Source organism: Anthonomus grandis, chromosome 3 (genome assembly GCF_022605725.1).
Source record: "Anthonomus grandis grandis chromosome 3, icAntGran1.3, whole genome shotgun sequence".
NCBI classification, from domain to species: Eukaryota; Metazoa; Arthropoda; class Insecta; order Coleoptera; family Curculionidae; genus Anthonomus; species Anthonomus grandis.
In genome coordinates, this window is record NC_065548.1 from 38,412,892 (window position 1) to 38,426,750 (window position 13,859).

At 30.5% G+C, this 13,859-nt stretch overlaps 1 protein-coding gene across 1 annotated transcript in view; it reads left to right on the plus strand.

Moving 5' to 3' along the window:
- The first annotated feature begins 121 nt into the window (after positions 1-121).
- The window catches only part of LOC126734528 (cell adhesion molecule 1-like), an 88,461-nt gene continuing 74,723 nt past the window's right edge, over positions 122-13,859 (plus strand). Inside the window, exons 1-2 of the mRNA XM_050438202.1 lie at positions 122-284; positions 8,025-8,289. Of these exons, the coding sequence (XP_050294159.1) occupies positions 8,247-8,289 (43 nt within the window). The 5' untranslated portion in view covers positions 122-284; positions 8,025-8,246. The remainder of the gene's footprint in view (positions 285-8,024; positions 8,290-13,859) is intronic.

The following is a 13,859-nucleotide window of genomic DNA, read 5'->3' on the forward strand; positions in this document are numbered from 1 at the left end:
CATATTTATTAGACATGAATCATGAATTGAAACGATCCAACGCAAGCGCCTTTGAATTTATGGAGGAAATGCACAGAACATGGGAACTTAGAGGCTCAGTTTTGTGCGGCAAATATCTGGAGAGGAGCAACGGGCTATAACTAAGCAAAAATACGCTCCCGCGTCGAAGTTTTTGTTTTAGCGTCGCGAGTTTCGTAGCACCTGCAATCCATTTCTTTTCGCTGTTGTTAAGATATATATTAAAAGAAGGAGAAAAAGACATAGTACAGTTTATTTCCAATAAGGTTTGTTATTTTAAATGTCTATTTTATTTTAGTCAAAAAAAGGTAATAGGATCTCAATTTTTTTTATAAGCAACGCATAAATCTAACTGAACTTTCTTTAGCAAAAGCTAATGGTATTCACTATAATACCTAAGCTAATAATAATATTTTAAATTTGTGAAAAAGACTTATTAGAATTTTATTATGAATTATTGAGAGATTTATTAGACCAAGATTTTTTTATTAAATGTGATTATTTACCAAAGTGTTTATATAATTAGTCATTAAAAAGACGCATATTGTAATATTAGTTGAATCACCTATATTACTAAGCTGAACTTTAGATATATTAATTAATCTTGAAAAGTTCAACAGCGGAGTTAAATTGGAGGACCTAAAATTTAAATTCGTTTCTTTCAATAAATTTAGCCGGATTTTCAGATAAGAAATTATTAAAATTCGATTATAAAGAATATTCTAATATATATGGTGTTTTAGAATGGTACTACGAAACTTTCATGATACTAAATATTTAGGTGGGGATACCCTATACGTAATTATCAAGAAAAAAATTAACTATTTTTTATTTGCTTTTATATAGTTTGGTTTTTTTACGTAATGGTGATGACAAGTTTAAAAAAATAGTATACGTACGTAGAAAAGAATTGAAATTGATTTAAATGTTACGAAACAGAGAATATACTTTACTCCAGTGTTAAAACTGTTTTGATGTAACTTTCACTTGTCGTTTCCCTCTCGAGAGAGTATAACATCATGTTTCAATTGCTCGGATCATAGTTCTCCATCCTCCTTTGTCTTGAGATGCAGGAGAAGTTTCCTGCAGATTCTGACCAATAATATTTTTGGTTTGATTTAGTGCGTTTTGTCCCAGTGCGTCAAAACCTTTCTTTTAGTCGTTTACCATTCACTTTTCTCTTTAAAATTATTTTCACAATTCATAACAAATTTTCCAGCCCATTCGTTCTTCTTGAAATGTGTCCAAAATTCATAGGTATGATTGGTTTATCCTAGTTAATACCCTTGTAGTCTCTTAAGAATTGACACATTCTTCTGTAGGCCTACATTTCGAAAGGATCTCTTATTCTTTAATTGGCCATTTGTAAAGTCCATGCCTTAGAGGCAACAGGAAGGATCAAATAGTTTAATAATTTGAGTTTGTTGTATTGAGATAGTCTTATTTTTGCGTTGATTCGAATTAGTTTTATTGTTAGGTTTCGTGCCATGGCAAGTCTGCGTTTTCTCTGTTATAGCCGATTTTGCTTGTAATAAGTAATCTCTAATAGTTAAATTTCTCAATCATTTCAAAACCATCGATCTGTCCAACATTAGTACGGTTATAACATTAACATATTATTCATATTAAATGTATATTTCATTAAAATTGGCATATAAATATAGATTTAATTAAAATATTGCCATACATGGCTTTCTTCATTGGGTAATATACCTTGCTTTTTAACATTCTTGGATATAATTCTCTACGTCGCAATCAGAACAGTCGTGAAGGAGAGCTTGGTATTTATACAACAGAAGATTTTAAATATCTTAGTTTTAAATTTATTTAAATTATAAATATATATTTGTTACAAACTTATATGAACCTCCTAAAACTAATACATTTAACTCTTGATTGTTCGAAGAAAAACTTTAACACCCTATATTTCGGAAAGAAAGTTCTCGCGAACCCATATTTATGTAGATTTTAATGTTTAGTTTTGAGCCCTTAGGACGTATCCAAAGTATCGAAATTTACTTATAAATCACCCTGTATACAATATGTGCATTTTATTTATATATAAACTGATTATAATGCTTAGAAAAGTTTTATATCTTATGCCGTCAATTGTTTTTTATTATCAATATTGGTTTATAATATTTTCCAAATAAGACTAGGAAGATTGCATAGAAATTCAAAGAATTAACAAATTGGATGAAAATAGTTATAATAAGTGTAATACCAGCAACTTCAACATCAAGTTGTTTACGACAGCTATACATTGAGTTTAGCACTTTCTCCATATTAGTTTAAAATCAACTCGCCATTCTGTACGCATATGCAGTCTGATTTTTTTGCATCAGTTGAGATTTTACATATAAAGTATTTATAATTAAAATCGATTGATTAAAAAATTTAAATTTTAGCAAAGTATACCTTCTTACCATCATATACAAAAAACTCTTTGTCTAATAGTCTTTGACAAGTAAGCTAGTAAAGGTGCTCGGATAAACATAGCACAATTCAATATAGTTAAAGTTATTTTAAATTATTTAAATTATTATAAGATTAGTTTTTTTAATGTAATTTGTCATCCAAAGAACCGATACAGTGGTTATAAAAATCATCACGGTGTAGAAAATCATTATGTTTTGTGGCTTTAACTTTACAGTGTTACTATTTTGCCAAGAGTTTGCAGAGAGCTCAGAATTATTGGAGGCTTGGGATTGTTCGAAGGTTCACTTATGACTGGCTATTAAAGAATCTAAACTTGATTATAACTATTAAATAAGAGGGTCCCACTTAGTTTTTTTTATAAATGAAAGAAAACTAAGAAAAAGACTTGGTATATAGGTTTCAATTAACAATTAAATGACCCTGGATAAGATAAATTTAAAGAGGCAAAAAAATATATCTTAACAATACAACCAAATTATATTTACATCAAAGATATGTATACACCTCATGTTCTAATCTGTTAAATGTTAATAATTTATTATGAATTAAAATATGAATAATATTGATATGATTAAAATAAGTTTGACAAAAGTAACATTTAAATTATGATTTCGCTACTAGGTAGATTTTAGCACTTGAAAAATAAATTGCAATTATTAAAGTTTTTTGTATATATTTGTAGTACGCAGGGTTCAAGGTTCATGGACCTTTTTACGTAAGGCATATCAGCCTTAACTGAGTTATATCTACTTAACTACCAAAAAAGGTACTGAAAAATACTGAACAAAAAATAACTAAAATTATAGAAAGAAATTGACGTAATAAATTATGATATTGATTAAATATTTGTAATGTTAGATTGATATATATTGATATGAATAACGTTTTCTTTAATAAAATAATAAAAACAAAAAAAATCATGACTATGTGTACCTATGTACGATATAAACTCGTTTTCGAACATTCGCTGCAAGTGCTTCATGGTTTAATGGTAATGAGACTATGAGCCGGTCGCCCTGGGTTCAGATTTCAACTGTGCCAGTTTTAATTTTTTTTTTTTTTTGCGACTAAGAATTTTGTAGTTTTGGAAAAATTATTTAATTTAAATGAAATAATTCATAAAACATGACCAAAGACGAAATTGTTTATATAACATAAAAAAAAATTATTTCACCTTTTCTTGTAATTACCTAAGTCCCTTTATTTTCGTGTAAAAAAACATACCGAAGACACCCATAATGTATTACACAAAATATTAACCTACGGAGATTTCCCCTGGGTTAATATTTTGTGATGTAGTATTTATTGCTTTGGTACTTTTTAAATTTCGATCCTAATTAAAAATAATATGAAATATAGGCATATTCTATTTAAAATTAAGGCTAAAGAATATTTATTTTTCATATAAATTACAAAAACAAAATACCCTTCCACCTTCCTTCATTATTCTTTTTTATTGACGTTTGACATAACGCCGCGAGGTGACAGTTAGTGACGTTAGCACACGGTTGGGTTGGTTGAGTTGGTTGGGTTGGTTGGGTTGGTTGGGTTGGTTGGGTTGGTTGGGTTGGTTGGGTTGGTTGGGTTGGTTGGGTTGGTTGGGTTGGTTGGGTTGGTTGGGTTGGTTGGGTTGGTTGGGTTGGTTGGGTTGGTTGGGTTGGTTGGGTTGGTTGGGTTGGTTGGGTTGGTTGGGTTGGTTGGGTTGGTTGGGTTGGTTGGGTTGGTTGGGTTGGTTGGGTTGGTTGGGTTGGTTGGGTTGGTTGGGTTGGTTGGGTTGGTTGGGTTGGTTGGGTTGGTTGGGTTGGTTGGGTTGGTTGGGTTGGTTGGGTTGGTTGGGTTGGTTGGGTTGGTTGGGTTGGTTGGGTTGGTTGGGTTGGTTGGGTTGGTTGGGTTGGTTGGGTTGGTTGGGTTGGTTGGGTTGGTTGGGTTGGTTGGGTTGGTTGGGTTGGTTGGGTTGGTTGGGTTGGTTGGGTTGGTTGGGTTGGTTTGGTTGGTTTGGGATAAATTGTTTTATGTTAAGATGTTGAGCATATGGGGGACGTAAGCCCCCCATGTGCTCGACATTTACGAACCCTCTCTATATTTTTTCATATGAATAGAATCTTGTTTGAATAGAAAAATGTTAGAGAATATGGAGGCTACGAACCTTTGCATAAGGGAATGAATTTTTCGCTTGTGTACAAATGTGTGCAAAAGTGAAACGCATTCACTATTATAGTGTAAAAACACTCCTATCATTTTGGCAGATAGATTTAGATGTTTTTTATGTTTTCTCTTATATAAGATATGCTTTTTAGATGTGTTTGTGTGCTTGTTTCTTATTACATATATACACAGTTTGGCAACTGCGAGATCATATGTCAAAAGTTTGACAATGTAATTATCAATAGCAACGAGTTTCCATCATCAAATAGAGTAGAGTAGACCTCTTTTCTGGCATAATTTAAAATTATTTTTTAGCGTCCTATGTGAATAATCCGCAAATTTTTTTCTCTTAATCTATTCTTTTCAAAGTACTCTTTATGCTCAAATTTTTAAATATTGCAAAATCGGAGATACTTAAAGTCGACAAGACCCCTGGTCTGTATATTCCTCCAAGAAATGAACGGCTAGTCTTCAAAATCGTGGCTGTGAATGTATGCCATTTGTAGCTTAGCTATCCGGACTGGGAATCTTTAATACTAACTCTAACTCTGGCTCCAGCTCCACCGCTTTCAGCAATTTTCCGGGGAAATCAAAAGCCTGCGGCCATCAACAATTGAAGAAGAATAAAGAGAAAAACGGAAAAGTAAAATCCTAAACCAACGGTTGCCATTGTATTCACTGTCCATAAAAAATGAATGGCGTTAAAAATGTGACACATTCACCTTGCTAAGTTTCATTATCTATCCATCAAAATCTTGGGCATCCTGCACCAGTCGATAACGTCTTCACCTCTCGCCTGAGCTGTCAATATCAGCCAATCAGAGAAAATATTAATTATGGCCAATCAGAGAAGTGACGGACCGTCAACAGAAAGCATGGATAATTAAACCAGGAGAGTAATGCGTTACAGTAGTTATGTGTCATTGACAGTGTGAATTTAAAAAAATATGAATAAAAGAAGTTGACTTGGCTTTTTTTAAAACATAAACCTCAAATCGACTATCTTTAAAGTACTTTACGTAAAGTTTTATTAAATTATAATTAGTATAATTTGATAAAGCTGCCAAAACTTTATGTTAATAGTTAACAAAATATAAGACAAGCATAGTTTATGAGGAAAAGTAGTCTCTGTAGAAAAAATTTTATAGTTTTTAAAATTTTGATCAGTTTAGCAAATAACCATATTTATTGCAAATATATTTAAGTTAGTATAAGTATAGTATACAATTATTAATAAATAACATTTTTTGTTTTATAACAATAACTAATTATTAACAGCAAAATTCATATTAAAGCATAATTTGGACCAAGTAATTATTGTTGGTACCTTAATGTATTATTGCAAGTTTTTGCAGATGCCTGGGTCGTTTGAAATTTTATTATATTTTAGGTCTACAGTAGTTGATTTAGCAAAATTCGATGCTCTTTATTTTCATATATTTTTGTTATAGGTAAAGTCTAATGAGTTTTCGTTCTAGTAAAATTTTGAACAAATTAACTGTCAAACTTAAATACCGATTTTTTTTTACAAGATCTCATTCTTCTATAAGTTTTCTTATGAGGACTGATACATACTTAAGAGATCTTGCAGTACCACCTAGTACATGCTAAGGATTATCTAAATTTTTGCTAATGTTTCAAGGTTTACAAATGACTTATACATGGTAAAATTGGACAAGAACAATTTTAACAAATTTGGGTTGACGGGTCATTTTTTATTTGAGAGTTAATGACTTAGTATAAATTGGCCGTAAGCGGATTCCTCAAAAAAAACCCTATCTAAGTCTGATTTTTTCTAAATTTACTTTATAGTTTTGTCTTAGTCAGTTGTAAAGAAACAGACTAAAGAGTTTTTGCGATTTCTTGTTCTTTTTTTATGATAAAAAAAAATCTTATAGAAAGGCCACATTCCAACTTTCTTAGGGTTAGGTTGCAAATGATTCTTGGGCAACTCGTTTTTGTTATTTTTCTTTTCATTTATTTAATATTTGTATTTATTTTGATTTTAGTTGATTAAGGCATCCAACTTGCGTATTTCAGATGTGGTTTCCTTTTTAGGCGTTTTTACCCTTTGCATCCACTATTTGAACGTCTTCATTTATTTGTTCAGTCGTTGCCGTTATTCACTTTTCCATTCCATTTAATTTTTTTTACTTATATTATGAACTTTTGGTAGATAAATCCAAGCCCATATTATTAGTCCCATCAAACACACTTGATCTGGTTCTGGTGACAGCAAAGGATGGACCATAGCTATCACAAGTAATATGACCATTTTACACTTAAAAAAAAATTATATTCCTACGCAAAATTGGTATGCGTACGAAAGTACGTTTGAAGACCGAATTTGCTCCAAAATAAATAAGAATTTCAAAATAGTAAAATCAGTGACCTGCCATTTTTTTTAATTTTCAGTCTAAAGCCGTCAGTGATGAAACAAAAATCCTATTCGTCAAAAAATGCTGCTTAATGTTCATACAAAACTTCATAAAAATATCCAAAAGTAAGAAAATATTATAATAAAACACTCACTTTTTTCTTAATATTTTAGCATCCTGTAGCTCAAAAGTAAGAAATTTAGGACATATGTTGATATAAACTTTTCTCTCTCGTTAAAATCATCCTGTATTATCCACCCTTAATTAATTAACACCCTGTAAATATAGAGCTATTATTTTCTGTAGTATTTGGTGATTTGGTTTGTAGCTAGCCATTTTTTTATTTCTCGTCTCTTATAACCCCTTTATTAGGTTTCATTGATTTTTTTTAATTTTTTTGGCCTGCGTTTTATCAACATTTTGTTGTATTTTTTTTAAATTTGGTTTTATTTTGATCCATTGAGGTTATATTCTTGGAGCCACTCGCTCGCAAAAATCGTTTCGTTATCCGATGTTGCCGCATGTTAAGTATAATGGTTTTACGGCCTGTATCATATGCCGTGGTTTTCGGTATGCAGCCCTGATTGCCAGTTTACTTCCTGACTCTATTTTTTGTACTATTATTGCGATGACTAATTTTTGAATTCTGAATATTTTTTTTATCCAAAGGTTAGAAGTTTTCCTCAGAAAAAATGTATTTTTTCTTCATGCCAGGTTTTCATCCTTCATTTTCTCTTATAATTAGCTAGTGACAATTCATGGTTATCAATAAATGAATTGTAGCCGTTACTTTTTTGGCAGCATTTGTTAAGAAATTGTGTTAAAAATAAAGAATTTGCGCTTTCGACGTTGTCAACCTAGAAACTCTAGAAACTTAAAAAATCAATTGTTTCAGATACTTTGATAACACAATACTAAGTAATATTTTTTAGTTATAATTTGATTTTGAACATTTAAGTTATCGCTCTCTTAATGTCATCTGTTTCAACCGCCATTTCTCAATCTGTAATTTCTTTAATGTAATTCTTTTATTTTTTTTTTCAGAATGTCTCTTCAGCTATTAAGTTCCCCACTGAACTATCGCAAACAACTGAAGTTTGAACCTTGGAACGTCATAAAAAACTAGTAATATGGATGGCCTAAAACAACAAAACAGTCGTTGAAAATTAATGCTATATAACTATAGGCTATAAAATAGTTAAATAAGTAGCTAAGAAGAAATTTAATTTCATATTTTTGAAAATAAAATTTGGTATATATTTTTTAATGAAGGTTCATTGGTTGTTTTTACTGATTGGTGTCTTACAAGGTATGTACTAAGGATCATAAGTTATTAGCTATAGATCCGTATTAATATTTGTTATATAAATATAATCAACTGTAATGTTTTCTAACATACTTTTTGCACCTTTTAGTTAAAGCTAATAATATTTATAACAGCTTACGTGTTATTATGTCAAAATTTAAGTTAACTTAAAATTTAAAGAACTAATTTATATTAAATTATTATATTTTCATTAAAAAAAAAACATAGTGATTAATAACTATATTTAATTTTTAGTAATATCTTATGGTGTAAAGCCCCTAATTATTGATAATGACTTATATTTAGGATATGTTTCTAGCTTTTTTTAGGGAATAAAAAAATGTATGGAATAAATTATAAAGTATAATGCGACTTAACAAACATATGCTTGTTTACTAATTGTGAAGTGGACTAACAAAAAGTATTAACAATTAAGCAGATAAGAGACACCAAAATCTTTCTTTTTAATTAAATGCCATCTTAAAACCACAAAAGAAAAAATCAAATGCAACGTTTTTCAGTCAAAGTTAAATTCAGTTTAGATAGTTAAAGTCAGATTCTATAAGTATAGTTTAGGTGAAGTTACTTGGACAAGTATAAAAACTAAAAACGTTTAGCACGCGGCTTGTTCTTTATAAGGCATTGGCGTGCATATAATTTTTGCTTCTCTGCCTTAATATATATAGTAAATATGTTATTTTACAACCAACAAAAACATTTATCAAGTAACGCAAAACTCATGGTTAGATTTAATGACACATATTTTTCATACAGTTTTTTTTTAATTAATACAAAAATTGTCATTAAAAAAAATTAAATTAAATTGAGTAAAAATGAAAACTTTAATTCGAAAAAATAGTGGGTGGTTTGTTGTAACACAGGTATAAAATAGTAATACTAAACCTCATATTCATAATTTTGCACCCAAATTTTACTTCCAAAAATGCTTACCTATTCAGCATCACTATCCATCTCTTCAGAACTGGATTTGTCATTGGCATGAATTATAATTGGATTAATTCGCAGTATCTATTATACCTCAATTAAATTATTGTATTTAAGACTTACTTAACTTACATTAAAGTAAATATAGCGAAAGGTTTCAATATGTGGATAAGTATATTTTCTTCTTATTTTCAATATTTGAGCATATGAGATAGTATTTTTTAAATTGATATTTAAAATAAGTGACATAATACCCAAAATAAGTCACTCATTAATTTTAATGTCAAAAATTTACCCTTGAATTTTTATCTTAAAAAACGGTACTGTATTTTTCTTTATTAAGCAAATATTAACGATACATCTATTAATGTATATTGTATTAGAAAATTATAATTTAGGTTTAAAATATATTCAGGTCAAAAATGACATGTGTTAAGAAATTGATACTCTCTTAAAATTTGATCGGTAAAACGATCATAAACCAACACATTATAAAATGCCTAAAAATATTTACAACTATTCGATTTAGTATCAAAAGGCCGCAAGAATGAAATTTTTATTGTTCAGTAGTTGAGACGAATGTAAATGAAACAAAACATCAACAGTATATAACAAATAGAATAACAACAAGAACTACAGTATAATATAAACGCGAAACCGATTTTAGGGTGAGCCAAGTCTGCACCATGCTAATTTTAACACAGTCACAAAATTCAAAATTGTTTTAATTATTACCATATACAGGACCTATATATTATGGCACGTATCTTAAGAAATAGTTAATTCTTTGCAATATTATTTCCACGTACAAAAAGGGTGATCCAATAGCTCCCTAACAAGAAATATAAATTTAAATACAAATTTTCAAATGGCACATTTTTAGGCTCAAAAATGCGACATACTCAATTTTGGAGCTTGACCAAGTCATTTCACCTAAACTATACTAGTTCAATTTTCTGTAAGCTGAGACTGGTTCTAGGCTTATAACTAATACAAATTCTGAGTTCATCACCTATGGGATTTTATTATTTCGAAGGTTGGCAATCCAGCTTGCCAATATAGCAATTTTAAAATTGTCATAGAAAAAATATTTTTTTAAATTTTCAAATATGGTACCATAAATGCGGTAAAAGTTTTAATTTTTAATTAAGTCATCACGGAAAAATAGTTTTCATTGCATTTTATGACTTAAATCTTTTACACCCCTATTTAAAATGTCCAAATCATTAATTTTGGCAATTACATTATTTTTTTAAATAACATATCATTGGGAACAATCACTTTTAAAATGCGGTTTCTTTTTTCCAATAATTTGATATGATTATTTTCTAAATCGGTTGATAAATAAGCCCATAAGAAGAAAAAAACTAACTCACAAAAATAAACAAACAGGAAGCATTGTTATGACACTCCATTTTCAAGTGACATAACACATCATATTTTGTCAAACGTCATATTACTATTTGAAAATGAAAGAATAAATTTTTCAATATAATTTTTTTTTTAATATCTTAATACTACATATTTTATTTAACATTTACCTAACATAAAATAGGTATACACAAACGGTAAACAAACAGAAAAAATATGAGGTTTATAAATTATTTTAATACAAAACTGTTTACATGTATTCTATTGATATACCAAATTTAATTTGTTTATCTTGAAAAGTAACAAAGTTATTCAGTTTTCCTTTTTTTCTGTGTCACCCGGTATTTATAATAATTCTCGGAAAAGTCATAATATACACCTGGAAGATGTGGATAGCTAGTGAGGCATACCTAACAGACGATTTTTCGCTAGCGATAAAATAAGTTAATATTATTCTAATTAAAACCTAATCCTTCTATTATGATTGTTACAATTTAAATTATTTTAACTACATAAAACTTTCATAAAAAAAGACGTCCTTCTTACAATTAAATTAAAGTATGGTTAATATAATTAACGATTTCTTTATTCTATTTTAATAAAAGTTTTTCTAGAAACATCTATCATAATTAAGGCCGAGATATTTTTTACTTACTCGCTGATCTGTCAGTAAGGTCTGGCCCAGTACAATTTGTGCCTGTTATTTTTAAGTATTGGGTGCAGGGCATATTTATATTAGGATACCTTATCTGTTTGCAGAAGGTTTAGTTTTCCAGCTAACGAAAAGTATTATCGCAGCTTGATGAAGTATTATCGCAAGTGCATGTCATATCGCTCTTTATATTTTGTTGGCGCAAATGTCTGACAACCTCCCCCAATATGTAAAATAGACACCTATATTTCACGTTTCTACCTAGATCAGTTAATTCTATTGCTTGATCACCTATACCAATTTTGGAATAGTTCCTTGTTGTAATAAGTCGATTTTGTATAACTACTAAAAAAACCTTTAGTTTTATTGAAAAGCTGCGCCAAGCTCAACCAGTAATTCTGTGAGTGGAGTCTCATTGATGTGCTTCTTTTGCAGTAATTTCCAAATTTAAAAATTTAACAAGCTATTTTATTCTGCTCGGTACTGTGATGGGTTTGAACTTAGAGCTCCCAAAGTAGAGGTGGTGTCCTTCAGTCATCCACTTCATATATTGCTCGATAGGTTTCGGATGTATTGTTATTATAAAGATATTATGCCAAACGGCATCGCACGCGCCTCTGGATTGAGAAGGTGTCAGTCCCTATTTTTACCGATTTGCTGTAGTTCAGTTTTAGGCTGTTGTTATTTTGGATAAAAATATCAATAACAAGTGTATTTCTAAAAACTTTATCTAGTAAAATTAAGAACCCAGGTATATTGTTACTTTCTCGCTGGTGTGTAAGTATCCTTTATTATTAAATTAATATCCTTTATATTATTTTATAAGTCTCAATGTTTCAAGACAATGTGATTGGCTTAATGGCACCTCGGGGTTAATATTTATTGTCATTTATTAATAGTAAACAAACCAATAAAAAACAATGTCACGGTCTCATAAGCAAATTTTATTGGCTACACGTGTTTCGCCCTGTATAAGCAGGGCATCATCAGGCCTTAGGACCTACACATACACTGTAAAACTAACAACAATAATGAATTGATGAGGGTAATAACAATTCATTAGATGTGAAATTTCTCACGATCCTTCTTCATTTTGGAAACACATTAATAGATTACGTAGGTCTGATTCATACCCCAATAGCATGCATATGGAGGCCGAGGTTGCTGGTAATGATCAAGATATTGTAAACTTATTTGCTAGGTATTTTAAGTCTACATAGAGGTTCTTCTTCAGTTCTTCTTCAGAGGTTCATTTCTTTATTGGACATATTTGATGAAACCTTACGCCTTCCTAACAAAAATTCTTTTGGCCCTGATGGTATCCCATCTGTTTTTTCTTAAAAACTGTGTGTGCACTCTGAGTAAGCCTCTGCATCACCTTTTCAATATTTGCTTGACATCAGGCAAATTTCCTGATTATTGGAAGGTGATCCTGAAGCTTTTTAACACCAATTCATAAAAATGGCGATACAACTGATATTTGTAACTATAGAGGTGTGTGTATTCAGTCTGTAGTTCCTAAGCTGTTTGACAGGTTGTTTTCTGTGCGATTTTCGTAGCACTTTGGGCGATTGCTTAGTGATCATAAGCATGGTTTTTGTCAGGGTAGATCTACGGTGACTAACCTGTTGACTTACCAGTATGATTGGATTGGTGCTTTTGAGAGGTCTGTACAGGTCGATAGTGTGTATACAGACTTCTCGAAGGCCTTTGATAGGATTGGTCATGAAAATCTGGTTCGGAAGTTTGGGGCTATGGACCTTGGTAGGACTTTGGTCGAATTTTGTCACAGTTTTTTGACTGGTCGCACACAGTTGGTCAGGATAAGTAAGTATATTTCTAATGGTATTGAAGTATCTTCAGGCGTGCCTCAAGGTTCGCATATTGGACCGGTCTTTTTAAACTTGTTTATAAGAGATTTGAGTGATGTAATTGTTCATTCAAAACATTTTGCTTTTGCTGATGATTTTAAACTGTATAAAGCCATTGAGTCATATCTTGATGCTGAGCTACTTTAATTGGATTTAAATAGTGTTGCTGAGTGCTGTAATAGCAATACTCTGGCACTGAATATCAAGAAGTGTGTATGTATTTCGTTTGATACAGTTAAAGATTTAGGTGTTCTTTTCGATACCAAGCTAACTTTTTTGCCGCACATTTTGGATATTATTAACAAGAGTATGCGTAGGATTGGTTTTATCACTAGAAATAGTGTACATCTTTCACCTTCCAGTACTGTTTCAAATTACTTTATTACTGTTTGGTGCGTTTCTTGCTTGAGTATGCATCTTTAATTTGGTCCCCTTATTATGATTCTCATATTGAACGCCTTGAGGCTGTACAAAGAATATTCTTAAGATTCCTTGCTTATAGAGCTGAATTTAATATTTTTCGTAATTATTACATCGACTATAATGCTATTAGTATCCAGCTTAATATCCCTAATCTTGAAGTCAGACGGCATTATTCTGATGCTTTAACGTTTTATAAGATCTTAAATGGTTTGTCCTACTGTCCTACTGTCTTGGAAGCAATTCCTTTTAACACCTATGAAAGAAAGATCAACTCTTCTATGTTTCATTTACCCTTTTATTCGGCCAACTAT